Genomic DNA, 23,888 nt, shown 5'->3' with positions numbered 1-23,888 from the left:
CAGGATGACCACCCCTGGCCGTCCTCCCTCTCTGTTTGGGATCAAATCTCAGACATACATTCCGGGAAGTTTGGGGCATTCGATCAGCGTCCTCCAGAATGGACCACAACCCGCACCTCCTCGGCTTTGCCTCCGCCCTTCTCCCCAGACGACCTCACGACCGCTCCCGCTCTCCCTCTGCGGCTTTGACCACCGTGCCTGGTCAGCCCCGTGTCGCTCTTCGAGGAGCCTCTGCCGGCGGCGAGAGATCGCAAGCGCCACATCGCAGTCAGAACACAATGAGCTGGAGTCTGCAGCCGGGAGCCGAACTGCGCTTGCGCGTTGCCCTGGGAACCCTTGGGCCGAATTCCCACAAGTCTCAGGGCTGCTGCAGTTCCGCCGGCCAGACTCCACTTCCCAGAGGGACAATCGGCGGAGACAGTGCGGCCTTGCGCCTGCGGGAACAGGGCCCCGCCCCCGGCGCTTTAGGCGCGGAAACTACCTTTCCCAGAGACCCCTCCACGCCGACCTCAGCGCGCTCATTGCAACTTACAGAATCGGTTCCGTTCCGTTCGCTTTAGAACCAGGTCTCTGCCTTGCACTAAGGCGCAGGAAGATGCAGATCAGCGAAAAGCTGAAGATGGGGCAAGGGAGGTTAGTCCAGGGGAGCGACGCCCGATCGCTGACGAGAGAGGATCGGGAGGGTCCGGAAGACGGAGTAGGAGGCGACAGGGCGCGTTCCTGACTGGGACCGCGCCGAAAAGGCCTGGAAGGCAACAGAATTGCCCCTTGGCCTGGCAAGCGCCCGACACTTCCAGCCTGGCACTGCGGGCGGGCCAGCGTGTGCTGGGGTGGCGACGCCACAGCCGCTAACGCGTGTGCGGTGCGGGAGGACAAGGATGTCGGGCAGGGATGTCCTGCTTGGCACCTCAGGACAGAGCCCATGGTGGCTGGCGGCCCCTGGAATGTTCGGGGCGCAGAACACTTCGTGCTTGGGAACTTCTCAGAGGTGGGGACGAGGGAGAGGAAGGCGCCTGGATGCCAGGAAGTCTCCATCTTGGACAGCTGGGTGGTATTTAAGAAGGTGGTATTTATTTTTGTCGACCATATTTTGCAGAGACTGGCAAGGATGAGATGATGCCTAAGAATATCCAACTGGAGATGCTTAGTTGCTTTTGTATGGGTAATTTGCATGGAGCTCAGGAAGGAAAGATGAGAGGGTTTTAACTTTGTTGGTCGTTAAAAAAAATCAGTGTGACCTGTTTGTCACATACGGAATTGTTGGCCACGTTTTAGGAAGCAGTGTCAGTGACTACAGCATTCTGTTTGGAGTTTTATTGAAGATTTCATTCTATAGACACTTTGGAGCACTTATGTGTCAAGTGCTTGACAAGGCCAGGGTCAGCCGCAGTTCCCAGGGACCCGGCAAAGCACCAGAGGGGGAGGATGTTGTGTGAGTATCGCTGGTAACCCTTCTCTCTCGCCTCCCTCGTGACTCCAGGTCACTCAAACTGGGCTCCAGAGGGTAAGAACCCCGAGTCCAGGGGCTGGAGAAATAGCTATGAAAACCCTGCACTCATGGAGTTTTAATTGTACTAGAGGAGGGGTCAGACAAGTAGAAAATATTTATCTGGTAGTGATAACACTACTGTTAGGGGTTAGGGTGTGATGCGGCGGGGAATTATTTCAAGCAGCCGTTTTGGAAGTTCTCTTTGAGGAGGTAACACCTGAGCAGAGATTTGAATACAGTGAGGGAAGAAACGATGTGACTGTAGGGTTAAGTGCCTTCTAAAGGGAGGGAACAGAAATGCTGACCAGAGAGAAGTGTGCTTGGTGGACTCCAGGCTTGGCAAGGTCAGTATGACTGGCGAGGGCCTACTGAACAAGGAAGACTGCGAGATGCTGTTGCAGGAGTAACTACAGGCCTTGAAGGAAGGAAATTTGGATTTATTTCTGTGCCTGGAAATGATTAGATTCGAAAGAGTGACATGGCTGGGCACGTTTTGATGGAAGCACTGGTCAGCTTCAAAGAAGGCAGACAGTGGTGGGGCTAGAGGGGATACAGGAAAACCAATGAGGAGGCAATGACAGCAGTCCACAATTACAAGTAGCCTCCCACAATTATATAACCTTTCCACAAGGCATTTGCTTTGAGAGCCTAATGATTCTAAGATATTGAAGGGTTTTGGGTGCTATGCTCAGGAGTTTGGATATTATTGTTTTCAGGAATATAAGAATGATAATATGTATTGAGCACTAATTACATGTTGGGAGTTTTTTTGTTTAAGACACAGTTTCACTTTTGTTGCCCGGGCTGGGGTGCAATGGCATGACCTCGGCTTACCGCAAGCTCCGCCTGCCGGGTTCAAGCAATTCTCCTGCCTCAGCCTCCCCAGTAGCTGGGACTACATGCATGCGCCATCACGCCTGGATAATTTTGTATTTTTAGTAGAGATGGCGTTTCCCCAGGTTGGTCAGGCTGGTCTTGAACTCCTGACTTCAGGTGATCCGCCCACATCGGCCCTCCTAAAGTGCTGGGATTACAGGTGTGAGCCACTGCGCCTGGCCATGTTGGGCACTTTTATAAGCACTTTACATTATCTAATGCAACCAAAAACTGAGGTTTGCCCTATTAATAAATGAGAAAACTGAGGCACTCATCTGTTAAGTGCCTTGCTCAGGTCCCATGTCCTTGGAACCAGGAGTCCTTCTGTTGATGTTGGAAGGTTCAAAAGTGCTATTACTTGCCACCCAGATGGCAAAGAAATGACATACAAAGGCCCAAGTCTTCCAGAACTGAAAACGGTAATAAAACCTTCATTTATCTGACCCATTTGTCCTGGTGATGCTGTAGTCTGTTAGGAGTACCTAACAGGTGCCCTTCCACAAGCAACTAAAAAACAAAACTATTCAAGCTGAAGAGAAGCAGTGAAACCTCTGATATGAAGCCTGACACACCCTTTGACTTTAGCCAGGACTCACACACTATATTGTTCTGAACATTCACTGAGGAAGCCCCCGCTTCTGTCAAGGATTCTCATCAGGAACCAGTCTCCTCGGAGAAAGGAGGTTAAAACGTGGTCTGGAGAACCCCTTTCCCTTCTGCTCTATTAACTATGGATATGCAAATGAACACTTACATTTGACCAAGACCTCCATCACCAGTCTGCTTACGCTTCCCCAGGACAGTGGCTACGTGCCAGTAATTCCTGGTGTCCATTTGCTGAGCCCTGTTGGGACCCTTGAAGCGTGATATAATAAGATCTTCCTTTAGCCTCATTTCTTCCTGCTTCTTGACTTCTACTCTATGCTTAAATCATACATCTCTTAGAATTTCCTGAATATACACTATGCTCTCTTAGCCTCTCTTGCCATTACTCCTATTCTTCCCTGCACCTTCTCATTTCCTCCCGTCTTCTGTTCACCCAACTAGTTCACTCTTATGGCACTGTGTGCTAGGAGCTACTTGACAGCAGAGATCAGGCGTCATTTACCCTGGAATTCATAGAAGCTGACTTATGCTAGGAGCTCAATAAATGTTAGTTGCTTGAATGAACTACACTATGAGTAGGGACAAGGTCTTACTCATCCTTGTCACAATAACATGCAGCACAGGCCAATTACTTATGAGTCTCTTGACCACAGACCATCAGATCATGCCAATGTGTATATAGGCAGGGAAATGACCTACCTCAATTAAGTTATAAGCATTCATAAATTTTCAGAGACCCTTCTCCTCCAGATCTGTTGTGACATTTTTCAGGAGCCAGAGGCAGTTGGAAGCTATGCAGTATCTAGGAGAGAGGTACTGGCACCATACTCTGCAGCTCCACTTTTATTCGTTAAAGAACCCTGACTGGTAACCTCTTTAAATGCCCAGAGGCCCATTTCACAGAGCTCAAGTGGAGGGAATGGCCCTATTTGAGTCTTTTGAATGATGATCCAGCCATAGAGCAAATACCCTGGTCACCCAATTCTCTATAGTTCCAGAGGGCGCTGTGTTTCTTGCTACCTTCAAAGTTACCCTAGTGCATCCTAACTCCTGGTTTATTTCAGACTTCCCTACCTTGAGCTCCTTCTGAGCTCTAAGTCACTAGCAACTACTGAGTAGGTGCTCAGTAACTATCTCATGACATATAGGTCGTATCTGTCAGTTTGCTGCACACCGGCCTGACTGCATGGACAGTGATCACATGGCGGGCCTCCTCCCACCAGCTGACTGGATGGGTACTTAGCCAGAAAAGGTGACTTGTGAGGCTTGTCTTAAAAGGATGATCTGGACCAAATGGTTTTCTTTCGTGGAATTTTAGAATTAGGACAGAGACGCTTGGGTGTTAGAAGATGAAAGTTCACTAGATAGGAGAGCTGATGCTGACATCTTGGGTCATGTGCAAATTTAATCGTAAACAAAGGAATCCAGCCACCAGTGAGGGGATGGACAAAGCAGTAACAGAGCCCATGTGGTGGTGGTAGCAGTGGCGAGGGGTGGGGGACGAAGACGGAGGGAGAGAGCATGCACACGTCCTTGGCTGCTGGTGATTCCCAGGTGCCACAAGGCCTGGCTGTACTGTACTTTTAAGTTACCAAAAAATCCTCATATATTACTGAAACTTCAGTTCTGCCTGAGAACGGACACTGAAATGAAGGGCCCTCTCTCCCAGACCCTTATCCTCCCAGTACTCCTCCCAGTTGGATTCCTTTGCTTACAATTAAATTTGCACATGACCCAAGATGTCAGCATCAGCTCTCATATCTAGTACTTTGATCTTCTAACACCCAAGTGCCTCTGTCCTAATTCTGAAATTCCACGAAAGAAACCCAATTGGTTTTATTGTTCCACAAATAAAGAGCACCCTTCCCTTCATTCCAAGTTTGGAGGCTGGAGGAGGCTGGGGCACATCATTGACACTGAGATTCTCCACTCTTCTGCCCTCGCCTCCTTCCACACATACACACTTCTCAACTCAGCATGCAGATCCTGGGTCTCCTGGCCTATACTCAAATACAAACCATTGGAGTTAGAACAGAAAGAAGGGGGAATAAAACATCAAACTAGCCGTATCCTCAGGAACTTAGATTTTTAATAATCTCTCTCTTCTACAGGGTCTCCTCCTTCCTCTTCAGATATTTTTTTTCTTGTTCCCCACATGATCTCAAGAGAGAGAGCTAGAGGGGAAGAAAGGACGCACACAAAAGAAATGGGTAGAAAATAGATGGAAATGATAATGATAGCAGCAAAATAAAGGCTCAAAAGGCAGGCACAGGACAAGAGAGAAAGGGAAAGATGAAGGGTTTTGAAGCCTAGGATGGATGCAATGACTCAAAACTGGTAAAATATTAACCTTGAGAGGTCACCTAGCCAAGAGAGACTGGATGCTGAAGGTTCAAACAGTTAAGAGTTCACAGGAACTTCCTCCGTTGCCACCCACGAACATCTTCTGTACCCATCATTTGTGGCGTCACATCTCTCCCAGGGAAAAGTTTCCTTCCTCCTGTTGAAAGCGATCCCTGCAGCCTCCACCTGTGTTCCAGATCTTCCCACTTTGAGCTGCGCGTCCCCTCCTTTCTGTACCTTTACTCTTCCACACCTCTTTTTTCAGTTATGAACTTGCTCAATCCTACCTTAAATCATACAAACACTTCCTGGCAGATTGTTGGCTGGCTAAATCAACACCATTCTCAACCCCCCTTTTTTTGTGCCTGCCTCCTCTATAGAGGCTGGAAGGGTTAAATACTTCTTTCCACAGCCTTCCTTGTGCTAGGGGTGGCCATGCAATGCAGCTGTGGTCAATGAGATGTAAGCAGGAGTCTGCTGAGTGGCTTCTGGGAAAAACTCTCCTGATCAAAGGCACTAAATGTTGCTGGTGCTCTCCTCCCCCTTCCCTCCTGCCTTGAATGCAGATACATTACTTGATACTATGGCCATCATGATGTAACCATGATGGAAACCACATTAAACTCAAGACACTGAATTGTTTTATCTGTGAACAAGTGACAGCCACTTCCAGATTTGTTATGTGAGAAAACTAAATCTCGACTTTCTTACACCATCACGGACTGGGCTTCCCATTGCTTGCAGCCCACAGCTCTTCTGATATGCTCCAAGCCCCAGCCTCCCTCTAGTTACCTTTCTGAGTTTCTCCCACCTCAGCAAGGCTGCTAAGTTCTTTTTAACATTTCACTCACTCTTCAACCCACTCAAACAGAGGTGTTAAGCCATCTGTCTTAAATTGATAGCCCAAACAAAAGGACATAGTTCTGTTTTTTTTTTTTTTTTTTTTGAGATGGAGTCTTGCTCTGTTGCCCAGGCTGGAGTGTAGTGGCACGATCTCGGCTCACTGCAAGCTCTACCTCCCAGGTTCATGCCATTCTCCTGCCTCCTCAGCCTCCCGAGTAGCTGGAACTACAGGCATGTGCCACCATGCCCGGCTATTTGTGTGTGTGTGTGTGTGTGTGTATTTTTAGTAGAGACAGGGTTTCACCATGTTAGCCAGGATGGTTTTGATCTCCTGATCTCGTAATCCGCCTGCCTTGGCCTCCCAAAGTGCTGGGATTACAGGCGTGAGCCACTGCGACTGGCCGACATAGTTCTATTTTTATCTTTGCCCTCCATAGCATTTCACAGTATTAACTATTCCTATCGCTGTGTTAAAGCTATCTTTTTACCTTTGTGGCACCAACTTTTGATTTTTCTATTTTTCTTTTTGCTGTTTATTCCACTTAGCGTCTACTGCTTCCTCTTTTTACCACCTAACCCATCAATGACAGTCCTGCAAATGTGTCTCCTTTATCACTTACTCTGCTGCCTATCAGGACCCTTCCCTTGGATGTCCCACAGACTCATGGAAATGTACCCAAAGTGAACTCATCATTGCCCCACAAAATTGGGCAACTATAGGTGTTTTTAATTATGGCAACCTTATCTACCAAAATAAGAACTCCAAGTCATCCTAGACTCTTCCTTCTCATTCAAGTGGCACATTTAGTCATTTACCAAATTTCCTAGATTCTGCTTGTGATTGCTTGTATTCTTCCTCTCCTCTCCCATCATACTGCCACTTTTGTAGTTTAACCCTTATAAATCAAAGAATATATCTTACTCATTTTGATTTTCTAATCATGTCTAACACATATTTAGGACTTGGTATATGTGTGTGACATAAACAAAGCTATCTTAACTACCACAGTAACTATAGATCTATAAAATCTCCCTATATTGTTTTGAGTATGTTTTTGAGGTGCAACGTTTTTGTTTTTTGTTTTGAGACTAAGTTCTTATTCTGTTGCCTAGGCTGGAGTTCAGTGGCACAATCACTGCTCACTACAGCCTCAACCTCCTGTGTTCAAGTTATTCTCTCACCTCAGCCTTCTGAGTAGCTGGGACTACAAACATGTGCCACCATGCCTGGTTAATTTTTTGAAAACTTTTTGTAGAGACAAGGTCTCACTATGTTGCCCAGGCTGGTCTTGAGCTCTTGAGCTCAAACAGTCATCCTGCCTCAGCCTCCCAAAGTGCTGGGATTACAAGCATGAGCCACCTTGTCCAGCCTCAACATTTTGTTAATAGGTCAGATGGCTATGTCTGTTAGTGTTCAGCCCCCCTGTCTTTTCTTTTCTACTTTGATAGCCAGAATATGACACAAAGATATGTGATTCCTTTGTGCTTATAGGACTATGTTATTTTCTAAATGATCATTTAACAACAGTTTAATAACTATTAATTGAGAACTCAAAACAGCATGCTATTGCATTAAGATTTGCATACTTGGCCGGGCACGGGGGCTCATGCCTGTAATCCCAGCACTTTGGGAGGCAGAGGTGGGCAGATCATGAGGTCAGGAGATTGAGACCATCCTGGCTAACATGGTGAAACCCCATCTCTATTAAAAATACAAAAAAATTAGCCAGGCATGGTGGCAGGCGCCTGTAGTCCCAGCTACTTGGGATGCTGAGGCAGGAGAATGGCATGAACCCAGGAGGTGGAGCTTGCAGTGAGCTGAGATCAAGCCACTGCACTCCAGCCTGGGCAAAAGAGCGAAACTCCATCTCAAAATAAATAAATAAATGAAAAAATTTGCATACTTATTCCATTAATTTATGGAAACCAGCCTGTAGTTAGGGGACAAAATAACAATGCAGGGGAGGATTAGGGGGATGGAAGGGTACTAAGAATTCGTAAAGGTAAATAATTTTGACTGAAAGCATCCAAGGAAACCAGATTGTGGAACAAGAGCATCTAGACAGCATACAGACAGCATAAGATCGTAAAAGAACAAAGATTTCCCAGCATTCATGATATTTATAGAGTTGTAGCATTTTAGAGCTAACAGAGCTCCTACAAGATTTCTAACTCCAAAATCATTCATTTACCAAATAAAGAACCATAACCTGGTGGAAGTAGGCAAGTTGTCCAAGGCAGTGGCAGACTAGGACTACATACCAGGTCTCTGGGCTGTCCAGTTAAACACTCTCACATTTTTCTCTCCAGTGTAAAGTCTCTGATGGCCAAAGGAGAATGTGCGGTATGATATAACAGAACTTATCTTCAGCATGACTCTTCATTGTTTATATTAGCTACTTAAACCTTCTGACATAAAGGAAATTATACATTCTGAATCAAGATTTCTGTACTTTTAGATGGACTCTCTGCAGTGGTATTATCTGATATGATATATTGTACTTCAACTGAAAGATTCCCACAATCATTACATTTATTAGGTTTCTACACTGTATGTCTCATACGATTATTACTGAAGAGTTAATCATGAGGTAAGGGCCAGTGAAAACATTCCTCACGTATGAGTTCTTTGATGTCGTGTAAGGTTTGTACTCCGGCTGAAGGCTTTTCCGCATTCATTACACTGATAGGGTTTCTCTCCTGTATGAGTTCTCTGATGCACTGTAAGGGATGAATTCTTAATGAAGGCTTTTCCACACTGATCACATTCATAGGGTTTCTCACCAGTATGAATTCTTTGATGTTCAATAAGGTAAGCACTCTGGCTGAATGCCTTTCCACATTCATTGCACTCATAAGGTTTCTCTCCAGTGTGAATGACCTGATGCACGGTAAGGGATGATCGTCCAGTGAAATGTTTTCCACACACCATACACTCATAAGGTTTCTCTCCAGTGTGAATTCTCCGATGTTGAGTTAGAGATGAATTCTTACTGAAAGCTTTTCCACACTCGTTACATTCAAAAGGTTTTACTCCAGAATGAAGTCTCTGATGTTCTATAAGATATGTACTTTGGCTAAAGGATTTCCCGCATTTGTTACATTTGTAGGGTTTTTCTCCAGTGTGATTTCGCTGATGTAGGGTAAGAGTTGAGCTCTTACTAAAGGCTTTTCCACACTGACTACACTCATAGGGTTTTTCTCCAGTATGGCTTCTCTGATGTACAATAAGATGCATGCTTTGACTGAAGGCTTTTCCACATTCATTACATTCATAGGGTTTTTCTCCTGTATGAGTTCTCTGATGAACTGTCAAATTCATGCTTTGGGTAAAAGCTTTACCACATTCATTACATTTGTAGGGTTTCTCTCCAGTATGAATCCTTTCATGCTGAATAAGAGACGAATTCTTATGGAAGGCTTTGCCACACTCTTTACACTGATAGGGTTTCTCTCCGGTGTGAGTTCGTTGATGGACAGTAAGATTCATGCTCTGACTAAAGGCTTTCCCACATTCATTACATTTATAGGGTTTCTCTCCAGTATGAATTCTTTGATGAACAGTAAGGGAGGAGCGTTCAATGAAGTGTTTCCCACATACACTACACTTATAGGGTTTCTCCCCAGTATGAATCCTCTGGTGCTTAAGAAGGGATGAGCTCTGGCTGAAGGTTTTGCTGCACTGATTACATTCATAGATCTTCTTTCCTACAAACATTCTTTGAGTTTTAATTAACTCAGAATTTTGTGTGGCATCTTCTCCATGTGAATTACAGTTATGGGGCCTTTTTACCATAGGAATGCTTTGCTGTGTATCAAGGATTGAATCCTGACTGGAACATCTTTCAAATTCATTACCTCCACATACTCTCATCTCAGTGAAGGTTTCCTTATGGGTAACTCCCACGTGGCTCAGATGACTATCCTGTTGTCCCTCTAACCAATTATTAGGTTCCCAGGTTTCCCCTAGAGTAGAATGCCAGATACCTTCCCTTTCCATTGTTACCCCATGGCATAAATCTTCAGTAATACCGGGCTTCGGAGTTGGCTCTTTGGTTTCAAGTCTTGTCTCCCAGTCTGAAAAAAAAAAAAAAAATTCAAATGCACATTGGTTTATGTGCTAGGAGACTGGAAACTGCATAAGGTAGGAATGAGAGAATTAAACTAGCTATCAACTAAAATAACTGCTGAGCACATTTGAGAGCTTTCAAACATGTACCCAAAATTAGGTAGAGAAATAGGAAGGGAGAGAAACAACAGTGAACTGATCCAAAGATAACAGGGGAACTGAAAGCAGGGGATGGCAGATGTACTGCATAAGCAGAGAAAAGAGTGAGCCCATTCAGGAGGGATGGACAGTGAAGGCACTGACCACTGGAGTAGGCTACATAATGAAGATGGAACTAAGGAAACACATGCAGAAGAGCTGGGATTGGGAAAGGCAGATCAGGAAACCCTGCACACTGTACCTGGTATTCCTCCCAGAAGTTTCTTTCCTCCTACGAGGCCACCTAGAATCCTACACCAAATTAATCTTCCTAAAATGTGTAAAGATTGCTGACCCAAAGTCAGACAAACTTGGATTCAAACCGTGGCTCTTAACACCATCTTAACTAGTTACTTGTCTCACTGGGTCTGAGGGTCACAGATATAAAATGAGGATTAAGAAATATGGTCAAGCCCGGGTGTGGTGGCTCATGGCCATAATCTCAGCACTTTGAGAGGCCAAGGCAGGCAGATGACTTGAGGTCAGGAGTTCAAGACCAGCCTGGCCAAAATGGTGGAATCCCATCTCTACTAAATACACAAAAATTAGCTGGGCATGGTGGCAGGTGCCTGTAGTCTTAGCTACTTGGGAGGCTGGGATGGGAGAGTTGCTTGAACCCAGGAGGTGGAGGTTGCAGTGAGCTGAGGTAGTATCACTGCACTCCAGCCTGGGTGACAGAGTGAGACTCTGTCTCAAAAAAAAAAAAAAAAAAAAGGAAAAAAAAAAAGAAAGAAATATAGGAAGTAAATAAAATGAAATATGATAGGAAGTAACTAACATAATCTAGGTGGTATAGTTTGGATGTGTGTCCCCACCCAAATCTCATATTGAAATGTAATCCCCAGTGTTGGAGGTGGGGCCTTATGGGAGGTGACTGGATCATGGGAGTGGTTTCTTATGAATGGTTTAACACCATCCCCCTTGGTACTGTCCTCCCTATCATGAGTGAGTTCTTGTGAGATGTGGTTATTTACAAGTGTGTAACACCTCCCTCCTCACTCTTGCTCTTGCTCTTGCCATTTGATGTGCCTGCTCCCCTCTCACCTACTGCCATGACTGTAAGCCTCCTGAGCGCCCCCCCTCAAGCAGATGCTGGCACTATGCCTCTTGTACAGGAACTGTGAGCCAATTACACCTCTTTTCTTATAAATCACCCAGTCTGAGGTTATTTCTTCATAACAATGTGAGAATTGACTAATACAGAAAATTGGTACGGGGAAGTGGAGAATTTCTATAAAGATACCTGAAAATGTGGAGGTGACTTTGGAATAACTGGGTAACAGGCAAAGGAGGGAAGAGTTTGGAAGACCCAGAAGAAGATAGCAAGATAAGAGAGAGTTTGGAACATCTTAGAAACTGGTTAAATGGTTATGACCAAAATGCTGATAGTGATATGGACAGTGAAGTCTTGGTTAAGGTCTCAGATGGAAATGAGGAACTTACTGGGAACTGCAGCAAAGGTCATTTTTGCTATGCTTTAGCAAAGAACTTGGCTGTACTGTGCCCCTGCCCTAGGGATCTGTGGAACTTTGAACTTGAGAGAATGGTGATTTAGGGCATCTGGTGGACGAAATTTCTAAGCAGCAAAGCACACAAGAGGTGGGTTGGCTGCTAACAATCTATGCTCAGATGTGAGAACAAAGAAATGACTTAAAACTGGAACTGGTATTTAAAAGGGAGTAAGTGGAACATTTGCAGCCTGGCCATGTGGTAGAAAAGAAAAGCCCATTTTCAGGGAAGGAATTCAAGCAGGCTGCAGAAATTTGCATGAGTAAAAAGGATCCAAGTACTAGTAAGCCAAGACAATGGGGAAAAGGCCTCAAAGGCATTTCAGAGACCTTCACAGCAGCCCCTCCCACCAGAGGCCTCGGATGACTGAATGGTTTCCTGGGCCCGGCCCAGGGCCCGGTGCCCTGCACAGCCTTGGAACACTGCTCCCTGCATCCCAGCTACTCCAGATCCACCCATGGCTGAAAGGGGCCAGGTTACAGCTCAGACTGCTGCTTCAGAGGGTGCAAGCTGTAAGCCTTGGCAGCTTTGATATGGTATATAAAGCCTGTGGGTATACACAGTTGAAGAGTTAAGGCTTGGGAAACTCTATCTAGATTTCAGAGGATGTATAGAAAAGCCTAGGTGTCCAGGTAGAAGCCTGCTGCAGGGGCAGAGGCCACACAGAGAACCTATACTAGGGCAGTGCAGAGGAGAAATGTGGCATTGGAGCCCCCATGTAGAATCCCCACTGGGGCACTGCCTGGTGGACCTGTGAGAAGAGGGCCACTGCCCTCCAGACTCCAGAATGTAAGATGCACTGGCAGTTTGCACCCTGCATGTGGAAAAGCCAGAGACATTCAACTACAACCCATGAGAGCACTGCAGGGACTGAACACTGCAAAGCCATGTGGGCAGATCTGCCCAAGGCCTAGGGAGTCCACCCCTTGCAGCAGAGTGCCCTGGATATGAGATACAGAGTCAAAGAAAATAATTTTGAAGCTTTAACATTTAATGACTGCCCTGATGGTTTCTGGACTTGCATGGGGCCTATAGCCCCTTCTTTTGGCAGAGTTCTCCCTTTTGGAACAGGAGTGTTTACCCAATGCCCATACCCCCAGTATATCTTGGAGGTAACTAACTTGTCTTTTATTTTATAGGCTCATGGGTAGAAGCGACTTGCCTTGTCTAAGATGAGACTGTGGACTTTTGAGTTAATGTTGGAACGAGTTAAGACTTTAGGGATTAGTGGAAAGGCAAGATTGTATTTTGAAATGTGAGAAAGACATAAGATTGGGAGGGGCCGGGGCAGAATGATATGATTTCATTTGGATGTGTGTCCCCACCCAAATCTCATATTGAAATGTAATCCCCAGTGTTGGAGGTTGGGCCTTATGGGAGGTGACTGGATCATGGGAGTGGTTTCTTATGAATGGTTTAGCACCATCCCTCTTGGTACTGTCCTCCCTATCATGAGTGAGTTCTCGTGAGATCTGGCCACTTAAAAGTGTGTAGCACCTCCCCCTGCCACTCTCTCTTGCTCCTGGTTTTATCATTTGATGTGCCTGCTCCCCTTTTGCCCTCCACTATGACTGTAAGCCTCCTGAGGCTTCCCTAGAAGCAGATGCTGGCACTAATGCTTCCTGTACAGCCTGTAGAACCATAAGCCAATTAAACTTTTCTTATAAATTACCCAGTCTCAGCCAGGCGTGGTGGCTCACGGCTGTAATCCCAGCACTTTGGGAGGCTGAGGTGGGCAGAATTACCCGAGATCAGGAGTTCGAGACCAGCCTGGCCAACATAGTGAAACCCCATCTCTACTAAAACACACACACACACACACACACACACACACACACACACAGGCCAGGTGTGATGGTGTGCACCTGTAATCCCAGCTACTAAGGAGGCTGAGGCAGGAGAATCACTTGAACCCGGTAGGCGGAGGTTGCAGTGAGCTGAGATTGTGCCATCGCACTCCAGCCTGGGCAACAAGAGCGAAACTCCGTCTCAAAAAAAAAAAAAAAAAAAAAAACCCAAAAAATAAATCAATGAATAAATTACCTAGTCTCAGGTGTTTCTTTATAGCAATGTGAGAACAGACTAACACAGTATGTGAACTACCCCTTGAGAATATACTCCTCTGAAACTGAGACTCTTAAAGGAGGATGACACAATCTAGGGGTTTCTTCCCCTTAAACTTTAAGCAGGTGTCATGTATTCACAGGGGTAAGACAGGCCGAAGGGATACTACCATTTCCTAAACACGCATTCCTTAAAGATGAGAACTGGTGGTGGGGACAGGCCAGGGGATCTGCTAAACTGTTTGAGAGGAGGCTGGAAAAGGACCTTGTAGCTACTCAGACTTGAATTTTCTTAGATGCTATTTCTTATCCCAGACAAAATAAGGGGTAGAGGACTCGCACTGCAACCTGAGAATCAGCTTTCTGATTGCTGATCAAAGTCAACAGAGACAGATCAACACTGAACAAACAAACCAAGGCCTATGGGCACAGGCTTTCCTGTGAAGCAAGAAATAAGCATTAACCAGGCCTCTTTCTTCCAACCTGATCTGCTTAAGTGAGAAGAGAGAAAAAGTGGAAAGACAACCAGGCTCCACCTCCAAAACACATACAACCAAGTAACCCCAAATAGAGGACCTGTCAAACTGAGTATGAAAATACCAGCAGGTGGCCGGGCGTGGTGGCTGATACCTGTAATCCCAGAACTCTGGGAGGCCGAGGTGGGCGGATCACGAGGTCAGGAGATCTAGACCATCCTGGCTAACACGGTGAAACCCCGTCTCTACTAAAAAATACAAAAAAATTAGCCGGGCGTGGTGGCACACACCTGTAGTCCCAGCTACTCAGGAGGCTGAGGCAGGAGAATGGCGTGAACCTGGGAGGCGGAGCTTGCAGTGAGTCGAGATCGTGCCACTGCACTCCAGCCTGGGCGACACAGCGAGACTCCATCTCAAAAAAAAAAGAAAATACCAGCAGGTGACATGTGAATTGGCAGCTCCCTGTTGCCTCACCTCTGTACAGGGGTCAGCCAGCCAACTCAAGTTCTTTGGGAACATTTAAGGTGCTATGTATTAAACAACATAACAAGCAAAGGAGAATCCATTTACACTATTAGACAAATACAAAGTCCAGACAGAACTGCTTCTATTCAAAGATAAATTATACACAGAAAATATTAAGTTTGGAAACTATGAAGAGGTTCAGGAAATAAATTTTAAAAATAATTAAAACAGAGAATGAGAAGAAAAAAGAAGTATAAAGACCAAAAGAAGAAAGAAAAATGTTGGGAGAAAATTAAGTGCTTCTAGTCATCAAAAGACATCATAAAAAAAGATAAAAAGCTGAGTGCAGTGGCTCGCGCCTGTAATCCCAGCACTTTAGGAGGTTGATGTGGGAGGATTTCTTGAGACCAGGAATTTTAAATCACCTAGGGCAACATAGTGAGAGCCCATCTCTACAAATAATTCAAAAACTACCAGATCATGGTGGCGCACACATGTGGTCTCAGCTACTCGGAGGCTGAGGTGGGAGGATCGGAGACTGAGGTGAGAGGATCGCCTGAGCCCGGGAGTTCAAGTCTGCAGTGAGCCGTGATCATGCCACTGCACTCCAGCCTGGGAGACAGAGCAAGATCTTGTCTCAAAATATAAAAATAAAAATAAAAGCTAAAAAAATAGAAACTACCTACTGGGAGAAGATATTTGCAACACATGACCCACAAAAAACTAGAATGGAGACTTGGAAAATAATGCTTATGAAACACCAAGCCCACTAGAAAAATGGGCAAAAGACTTGAATAAGCACTTAAGGAAAGGAAGCCTGAATGGTCTGCAAACGTAAGCAAAGATGCCCAATCTCAACAGTAACCAAGGGAAAGCTGATTAAAGCCGCAACAAGATGCCATTACCAAATCCGCCCAAGTAACAAAATGTAAAAATTCAAACTGACAGCTTCAGATTTTGGAAAGATGCAATAGTGGGAACTTCCACATACTCCTGGTGGAAATCCAATCTGATTCAAGCACTGGAAAAATAGTTTAGTACAGCCTAGAGCAAGCACATTGGCTGATACAGCAAGTCTACCACTAGGTGCATGCACTTAGTAACTCCACCTTGCAACAGTGTGAGAATTCATGATTCTTCACACAGCACTGTGTACAGCAGCAAAAGCTGGAAACATCACAAATGCCCATCATCAAAAAATGGATAACAAGATCGTCAAGTGTTCATACAATGGAGTAACTGACAACAGTGAGCATTAATAAACTAAAGCTACACATATCAATATGAATGAATAAGCAAAGGCACATAATATATATGTGTATATATATATGTGTGTGTGTGTGTGTGTGTGTATATATATATAAAGATTCAATTTAAAGTTTTAAAACAGACCAAAACCAGATATATTGTTTAGAGATTCAATGATAAATGGCAATAGTATAAAGAGAGGGAAAGGAGGTATCACAGAAGTCAGAATACTGGTTATATCTTGGGTAGAGAGAGGTAAGAGGATGTGAATGAGGAGATGCACACAAAGCATTTCCATGGCACTAGCAATGTTCTGTTTCTTGATCTGGGCTCTGGTAACTGGATATCTGCCTTATTATTATTATTATTATTATTATTATTATTTTGAGATGGAGTTTCGCTCTTGTCGCCCAGGGTGGAGTGCAATGGCGCAATCTCGGCTTACTGCTACCTCCGCCTCCTGGGTTCAGGTGATTCTCCTGCCTCAGTCTCCCAAGTAGCTGGGACTACAGGGACTACAGGCATGTACCACCATGCCTGGCTAATTTTGTCTTTTTAGTAGAGATGGGGGTTTCACCATGTTGGCCAGGCTGATCTTGAACTCCTGACCTCAGGTGATCCACCCACCTTGGCCTCCCAAAGTGCTGGGATTGCTGGTGGGAGCCCCTGTGCCTGGCCTGCTTTCTTTTTTCTTCATTTGTCTTTATCATTATTAACTAAAAAGAGAAGCAGAAGGGCACAGTGGTTACGATAACACTAAGATGAAACTTCGGACTTTTGAGTTAATGAACTCAAAATGAACTCTGGAGCTCCACCACTATTAGCTGTGTGACCTTGGGCAGGTTTCTTTTTTTTTTTTTGAGACAGAGTCTCTCTCTGTCATCCAGGCTGGAGTGCAGTGGCGCGATCTCGGCTCACTGCAAGCTCCACCTCCTGGGTTCACGCCATTCTCCTGCCTCAGCCTCCCGAGTAGCTGGGACTATAGGCGCCCGCCACCATGCCCGGCTAATTTTTTGTGGTTTTAGTACAGACGGGGTTTCACCGTGTTAGCCAAGATGGTCTCGATCTCCTGACCTCGTGATCCGCCCGCCTCAGCCTCAAAAAGTGCTGGGATTACAGGCATGAGCCACCACACCTTGCGTAGGTTTCTTAACCTCTCTGTGCTCTATTGTCCAAATTTGTTAAATGGTACCTATCTTATAGTGCTGATACAAGAACAAAAGTTAGTTAATAAAGGGCTTAGAAGAGTATGTAGGTTTTTGTTGAACAGTACAGATTTTACACATTCTTCTGTGTATGTATTTCAAAAATCAAATTACAAAAAGAACAAAGTATTTGCTATTCTGGAAAATATTAATCATTTTAAGTTCAAACATATTTTTTTACTACAGAAAACTTAATAGTAGGATTCAGTATACCTTCATGGAATTTAGACTTAAAGGTTAGTTCTGAGGAGTTGATGCTTATGAAAGAAAAAAAAAAAGATTACCTACAAATTTTTAAAAAACTGGGAGAAGAGATTTTCTCAGGAACACAGGATGCCGAAAGACAATGGGGCCATGCCTGCAAGAACGGATGTGACTCAAGAACTCCACATGGTCAGCACTCCACACATGTGCAGAGAAAGGCAAAACACAGTCTTAAATATGAAGATTCAGTAATAACGGTACTCCTAAACCATTTCTGCTATTATTTAAATATTCAATTTGAATAAAAAATAAACATGAATGGGGAAGTTAGTTTGGGTATAAAAAGACTGGCAGTGACATGCTGAATCCACTTCAAGGATGAACCTCGAAGACATTATGCTAAGTGAAATAAGCCAGTCACGAAAAGACAAATATTGCATGATTCAACTCATATGAGGTATCTAGAGTAGTCAAATTCATAGAGGCAGAAAGCAGAGGTTACCAGGGGCTGGCGGAAGCGGGGAATGGGATGCTATTGCTTAAAGGGTATAGAGTTTTCATTAGGAAAGATGAAAAAGTTCTGGAGATGGATGGCGGTGCTGGTTCCACAACAATGTGAATGTATTTAAATGCCTCCAAATTATACACTAAAAATGGCGAAAATGGCAAATTTTATGTTACATATATTGTACACATATACACACAAACACAAAACATTACAATTAAAAAAAGACACCTAAAGAATTACATTTCAACTATCTGGGAAATCCTCATGTTTGAAAATTAAGCAGTGAATTTGTAAATTCTGAGAGGTCAAAGAGGAAATCACAATGGAATGAGATAATATTTTATGTGTTACAACCAATGCTTAGAGGAAATTATATAGCTTTCAATATTTGTTTTTCTATTATAAATACTTTATTTCAACTAGAAGGTACAATCTCTCAGGGGTTTCATAGTTTAAAAAGCTACAATCACATCATGTTGTAACTACATAAAAAACAGAGCTGTAAATGGAACTGCTTGGCTTTGACCACACACATTTCTGCACAGCCCTTACAGAATCTGCACAAAGAAATATCTCCCTTTGCTCCAGTTAATTGTCCTTGTATGTAAGTTGCTTTCTATTCCAGTATATCCAGAGTGGTGAAATAACAAGGCCAGCCACGTGGACAAAGGTCGCTCCAAGTGTACAGGAGATGGGCCATACCTGCCATGCTCTTGCCCAGTCAAGGAACAGGAAGTGCTCCAAGCCATGCTCCTACAAAACTAGACATTGTAGTGATCTGGAGACTATTCTCCCATATGGATGTAACTCCATTTCTACTGAAAACTCTTAGCCATGCTTTGAGGTTTGGTCCTAACAAACATAAGTAAGGCACAATAGTAAAAGTAGACAAAATAACTGCAAATAAAAAAAAATGTTTCCAATGCCAACTCTATTAGTGGTGCTCCATATAGAACAAAAATTACATGAAAGGAGAAACAAGACATAAGAAAGTAGATACAGCATTTCAAAAATCTGGTTACCTTGTGTGATAATGAACTTCTTTTAGAGGATGTATTTGGTTTCACTACTAAATATAGTACTAGACTGACAGCAGTTACAAAACCAAAACAGACGCACAACCATGTCAAGTGTGTTTCCAATACTGAGGAGTTCTCCAAGAAGAGTGATGGAATGAAGACACTTAGGATAATTGTAAATATGCATAGAAGATGGGTATACAGTAGTCTCTTGATATCGGTATCTTTCGTGATGTTTTCTTGGGTGGCTAGCTGACTCTCCTGCCTGCGGAAGGAGCTTTCAATGTTTTTACAGTAAATAAGAATGGCCCATCATCTGTGACCTATGTTTCCACCTTAAGAAGTTAGACAAAGATCAAATTAAAACCAAAGTAGAGGATCCTCTTCCTGATAAGGTGGAGTAGGCCTATTCCAGCATGTCTCTTCCACTGATAAACCTGAACAGAAAGCATGAAGCAATTATTTGAAGGCCCTGAGAAGTAAACAGTAGCAGGTGAATTGGGGAAGAAAACCAAAATCCAAAGTACCACTGAACCAGTGGTGAGCTTCCTTTTTTTCCTCAGCTGTCTTCTGTTCTAAACTTATACAGCCATCTGAAAACAGGCACTGAGGCAGGAGAAGCCAGAGGAGGTTCTCCAGGAAAAGCTCTAGGGCCGGTTCATGGAGCAGGAAAAGGACTTCTAATGCTTAGAGAGAGCAGGGGGAATTGCCTATTTTTTCCCCTTTCTCCGTTCTATTGCACCCCAGCACTTAAGCAATCCTCTGGTGGCTGCTGCAACAGCAGTGCCACTGCAAGCTGACAGGAGCTCAAAAACATGAGGAGAGGGTCCTTCTTCCCCAAGCAAGGGATCTGTGGTCCCAAGAAGGGTAGCAAGAAGCCCCACTTCATCATCTTTTCTTTATCCTCCTGCTGCTTGGCTCTGCATAGGGACAGTCACTGGAAGTCACAGCAGAGCGGGGCAACTACAGGCCCCTGCCTTGTAGCCAGAAGAGTCAAAAGGACAGCCACAGGGAAGCTGAAACTACTGCGGACATAGACAGGGGAGAATTCGGGAACATGACCTTGGAAGTTATTTAAGAACACCTGGGCTCACTTGCGAGATACATATGCATGAATCTGACCCCCTAAGCAGCACACGTGGACTTTGAGAATAAGAGGGACTGCTGCTTAAATTCCATACTGGCCACAGAGCGACACACATGTGAGCAAGATTCAAGCAACAATGTGAAGTCTCTGACAACCAAACTGACAGAGAAACCACAACCCACAGAAAGCTGGTTGGACTTTGTAGTCTGAGCTCAACCAGGTTGACTGCCCGCTAACACAGAAATATCAACTTTTTCTGTTGGATTTCAAGAAGACATAGAGTTTTATAACATAATATTCTAAATGCCCATGATACCTTTTGAAGTCACTGAGAATATAAAGACCCAGGAACATTTCAACTTACATGGGAAAAGATAACCAACAGACATCAAGTGAGATGATACAATTATCTTACAAGGACTTTAAAGCATCTGCCTTACTTGTTCCAACAAGTCAGAGTGAACACACTCTAAAGAAATGGAAATAAAATCTCAGCAAAGAAAATGAGCATATAAAAAGAACTAAGTGGAAATTTTGGAAGTGAAAAATATACAATTTTTTTTTTTTTTTTTGAGATGAAGCCTCACTGTGTTGCCCAGGCTGGAGTGCAGTGGTGCGATCTCGACTCACTGCAACCTCCACCTCCCGGGTTCAAGCGATTCTCCTGCCTCAGCCTCCTGAGTAGCTGGGACTACAGGTACGCGCCACCATGCCCGGCTAATTTTTGTATTTTTAGGAGAGACGGGGTTTCACTATGTTGGCCAGGATGGTCTTGAAATCCTAACCTCGTGACCCACCAGCCTTGGCCTCTCAAAGTGCTGGGATTACAGGTGTGAGCCACCACACCTAGCCCTACAGTATTTTTAATATACAAACACTTATTTATTGATATAGAAAACAGAAATCTTGCTAAATAGGTCCAACAGCAGAAGGGTGAAAAAAGGAAAGAATTAACTTGAAGACAGATTAAAAGAAATTATTCAATCTGAACAACACAGAGAGAAAAGATTGAGAAAAAATAAAGATGAAGAGCACCTCAGGGATGTATGGGACAACAACACAGGATCTAATATTTGTCTCACTGGAGTCCCAGAGAAGGAGAAAATGTTTGGTGCTGAAAAAGTATTTGAAGAAATCATGGTTAAAAGCTTATATTTGACAGAAGGTTTCAACCTATAGGAACAGGGTAAACCCAAAGAAATCCACGCCCAGATGCATCATAATCAAATTTTTTTTTTCTTTTGAGACAGAGTCCACTCTGTCGCCCAGGCTGAAGTGCAGTGGTACAACCTTGGCTCACTGCAACCTTCACCTCCTGGGTTCAAGCGATTCCCGTGCCTCCTCAGCCTCCCAAGTAGCTGGGACTACAGGCAGGCACTACCACACCCAGGTAGTTTTGTATTTTTCGCAGAGAAAGGGTTTCGCCATGTTTTTCCCAGGCCGGTCTCAAACTCCTGGCCTCAAGTGATCCGCCTGCCTTCACCTCCCAAAGTGCTGAGATTACAGGTGTGAACCACTATGCCCAGCCATAATTAAATTCTAAAAATGGAAGAAAAAAACAATCTTGAAAGCAACCAGGGAAAATTGATACACTACTTGGTGGCGGGGCAAAAATGTGAATAACTGAATTTCTCATCAGAAACCATGGATGCCAGAAGGAAGAGGATTAATTATTTCAAAGTGCTGAAAGAAGTAACCGTAAACCTAGAGTTCTATATTAGCAAAAGTCTTTCAGGAATGAAGGTGAAATAAAGACGTTCTCATATGAAAGAAAACTAAGAGAATTTGTCACCAGCAGACCCACCCTGCTAAGTCACTGTAATATCAGAGCCAGAACTCTTCATGTTTTTAAACAATGCTGGTTACTTAGACATCAAGAGTATAACTAGCACGAAGGATTTATCCAGGAAATAAAGAATGGTTCACTATTAAGAGTCTATTACTATCATATTAATAGGTCATATGATCAACCTGATAGATGCTTCAGAAGTATTCAACTGGTATCCTTCATCCATTCGTGATTCAAAAACAAAAATATTAGCATTGCACCAAGAATACAAATAAAGCCCTAGAAGAATTCTCTCTAATAACAGAACCAAGGAAAAGGTGCTTACTATTACTACTACTATTTAATGTTATTCCAAAAGTGTGACCAATATGGCCACTGAGATGGGGGGAAAATTTTAATTTTTCCCAGATTATATAACTGTCTACCTACAAAATGAAAAACGGTTAGGGTGGCTTTACTCAGAATTGATGAAGTATTGTGGGCTTGGAACCTGAGCAGTATAGGTCAGAAACTGTAGCTCTTCCAGGATTAAACAATGTTTCAGATCCTTGACATTTTACTATCTCATTAAATAAGGACTTTATAAAGCACAAAGCATTATGCTTGGATGTAATAAGGATCCAGTGATTATTAGCTGTTATCATTACCATCATTACTATTTTACATTAAGCAACATACAGTTCTCTCTGCCTTTCCTTTTTTCCTAAACAAGACTTCTGAGTAATAATACTGGAAATACTCAATACTCCCTTAACGGCTTGGAATGCTTTTTCTGCCTTCACTCATTAACTTATAGGATTTATATAACTCTGATACTCACCAGGACATGAACTAGAGTCTCCAGACCAAGGTGTCTGGTCTGTCACAGACCCCTTAGTACACACGGCTGGCACAAGCCATAGCAGAGGCTGGGAGCTTGCACAGTATGGGTGTGTGGGATGGGACTGGGCAGCAAGCAGGTCCCATGCTTCTTGAAAAGGGCAAGTTGATTTATTTATTTTCTCCTTTTATATTTCTTCCATCCTCTGGGTAACAGTTAGCTACTCCTAACACCCAACTAGACTATTTCTATACCCACCTGTCTGGATTTTCTATTTAAACTCTTGCTACCCTACAATGCATTCTCTCCATATAGCAGTCAAACTGGTTTTATGAACACGATAAATCATTCATTCAATAAATATTTATCAAGCCAGGTACTGTTCTGGGTGCTCAGGATATAGCAATAAACAGAAGAAATGTCTGCCCTTATGAAACATATTTTAGCAAGAGAAAGGGAGGCAATAAGTAAAATCCTTAGTATTTAAGTGGTATACCTTACAGAAAAACAATAAAAGCATTTAAATGGATATAGGGAACATGATGGGTGACAGAAAACGTCTGCAATTTTAAAGTGGGTCATAAGAAAAGGCCTCACTGAAAAGGTGACATTTAAACCAAGACTTTAAGGGACTAAGAGAGGAAGTCATAGGACTATCTAAGGGAAAGCTTCCCAGACAGGGTAACAGCCAGTGCTAAGGCCCTGAGGCAGCAGTGGGCCTGTCTTATTTAAGGAAGAATGAACTTTTTGAATACTTCTACATTCATTATAGTATTTTAGATCAGTTTTCCTAGTAACGAAAGCAAAGATATGTGTACGTATTAAACATCAGTGAGGCTCATGTGAGCATGCAGGTAGATAGAGACTCTTAACTATATAAATTCTCTGTGTATGTTTCTGTATATATGTACACATATATTTACATGGACAGACATACATATATGCAGAAGTAGTTACCCAGTACATCTCTGAAAAAAAATTTTTTTTTTTTGAGATGGAGTCTTGCTCTGTTGCCCAGGCTGGAGTGCAGTGGCATGATCTCGGCTTACTGCAACCTCCACCTCCTGGGTT

At 43.7% G+C, this 23,888-nt stretch overlaps 2 protein-coding genes and 1 pseudogene across 10 annotated transcripts in view; all 3 read right to left on the bottom strand.

Annotated features, from left to right (window-relative positions):
* The window catches only part of ZNF454 (zinc finger protein 454), a 29,282-nt gene extending 28,954 nt beyond the window's left edge, over window positions 1–328 (bottom strand). Inside the window, exon 1 of one of the 4 annotated variants that reach the window (XM_014345171.4) lies at window positions 117–328. The gene's annotated coding sequence lies outside the window, so the exon portion shown is untranslated. Of the gene's footprint in view, window positions 1–58 lie in introns of all 4 variants that reach the window. The other 3 variants (XM_034961160.3, XM_034961161.3, XM_057302389.2) reach the window with 3 other exon arrangements.
* Window positions 329–8,258: 7,930 nt separating this feature from the next.
* ZFP2 (ZFP2 zinc finger protein) overlaps window positions 8,259–23,888 on the bottom strand; it is a 41,369-nt gene continuing 25,739 nt past the window's right edge. For all 6 annotated transcript variants that reach the window (XM_055112894.2, XM_034961157.3, XM_034961153.3 and 3 more), the window contains one exon: window positions 8,259–10,234. In XM_055112894.2, the coding sequence (XP_054968869.1) occupies window positions 8,772–10,157 (1,386 nt within the window). In that variant the 5' untranslated portion in view covers window positions 10,158–10,234 and the 3' untranslated portion in view covers window positions 8,259–8,771. The remainder of the gene's footprint in view (window positions 10,235–23,888) is intronic.
* Window positions 18,760–20,562, bottom strand: LOC112439859 (phosphatidylinositol-glycan biosynthesis class F protein-like; annotated as a pseudogene).

Source organism: Pan paniscus, chromosome 4 (genome assembly GCF_029289425.2).
Source record: "Pan paniscus chromosome 4, NHGRI_mPanPan1-v2.0_pri, whole genome shotgun sequence".
Taxonomy (NCBI): Eukaryota; Metazoa; Chordata; class Mammalia; order Primates; family Hominidae; genus Pan; species Pan paniscus.
Note: the sequence above shows the minus strand (reverse complement) of the source record. Positions and strands in the feature narration are given on the sequence as shown.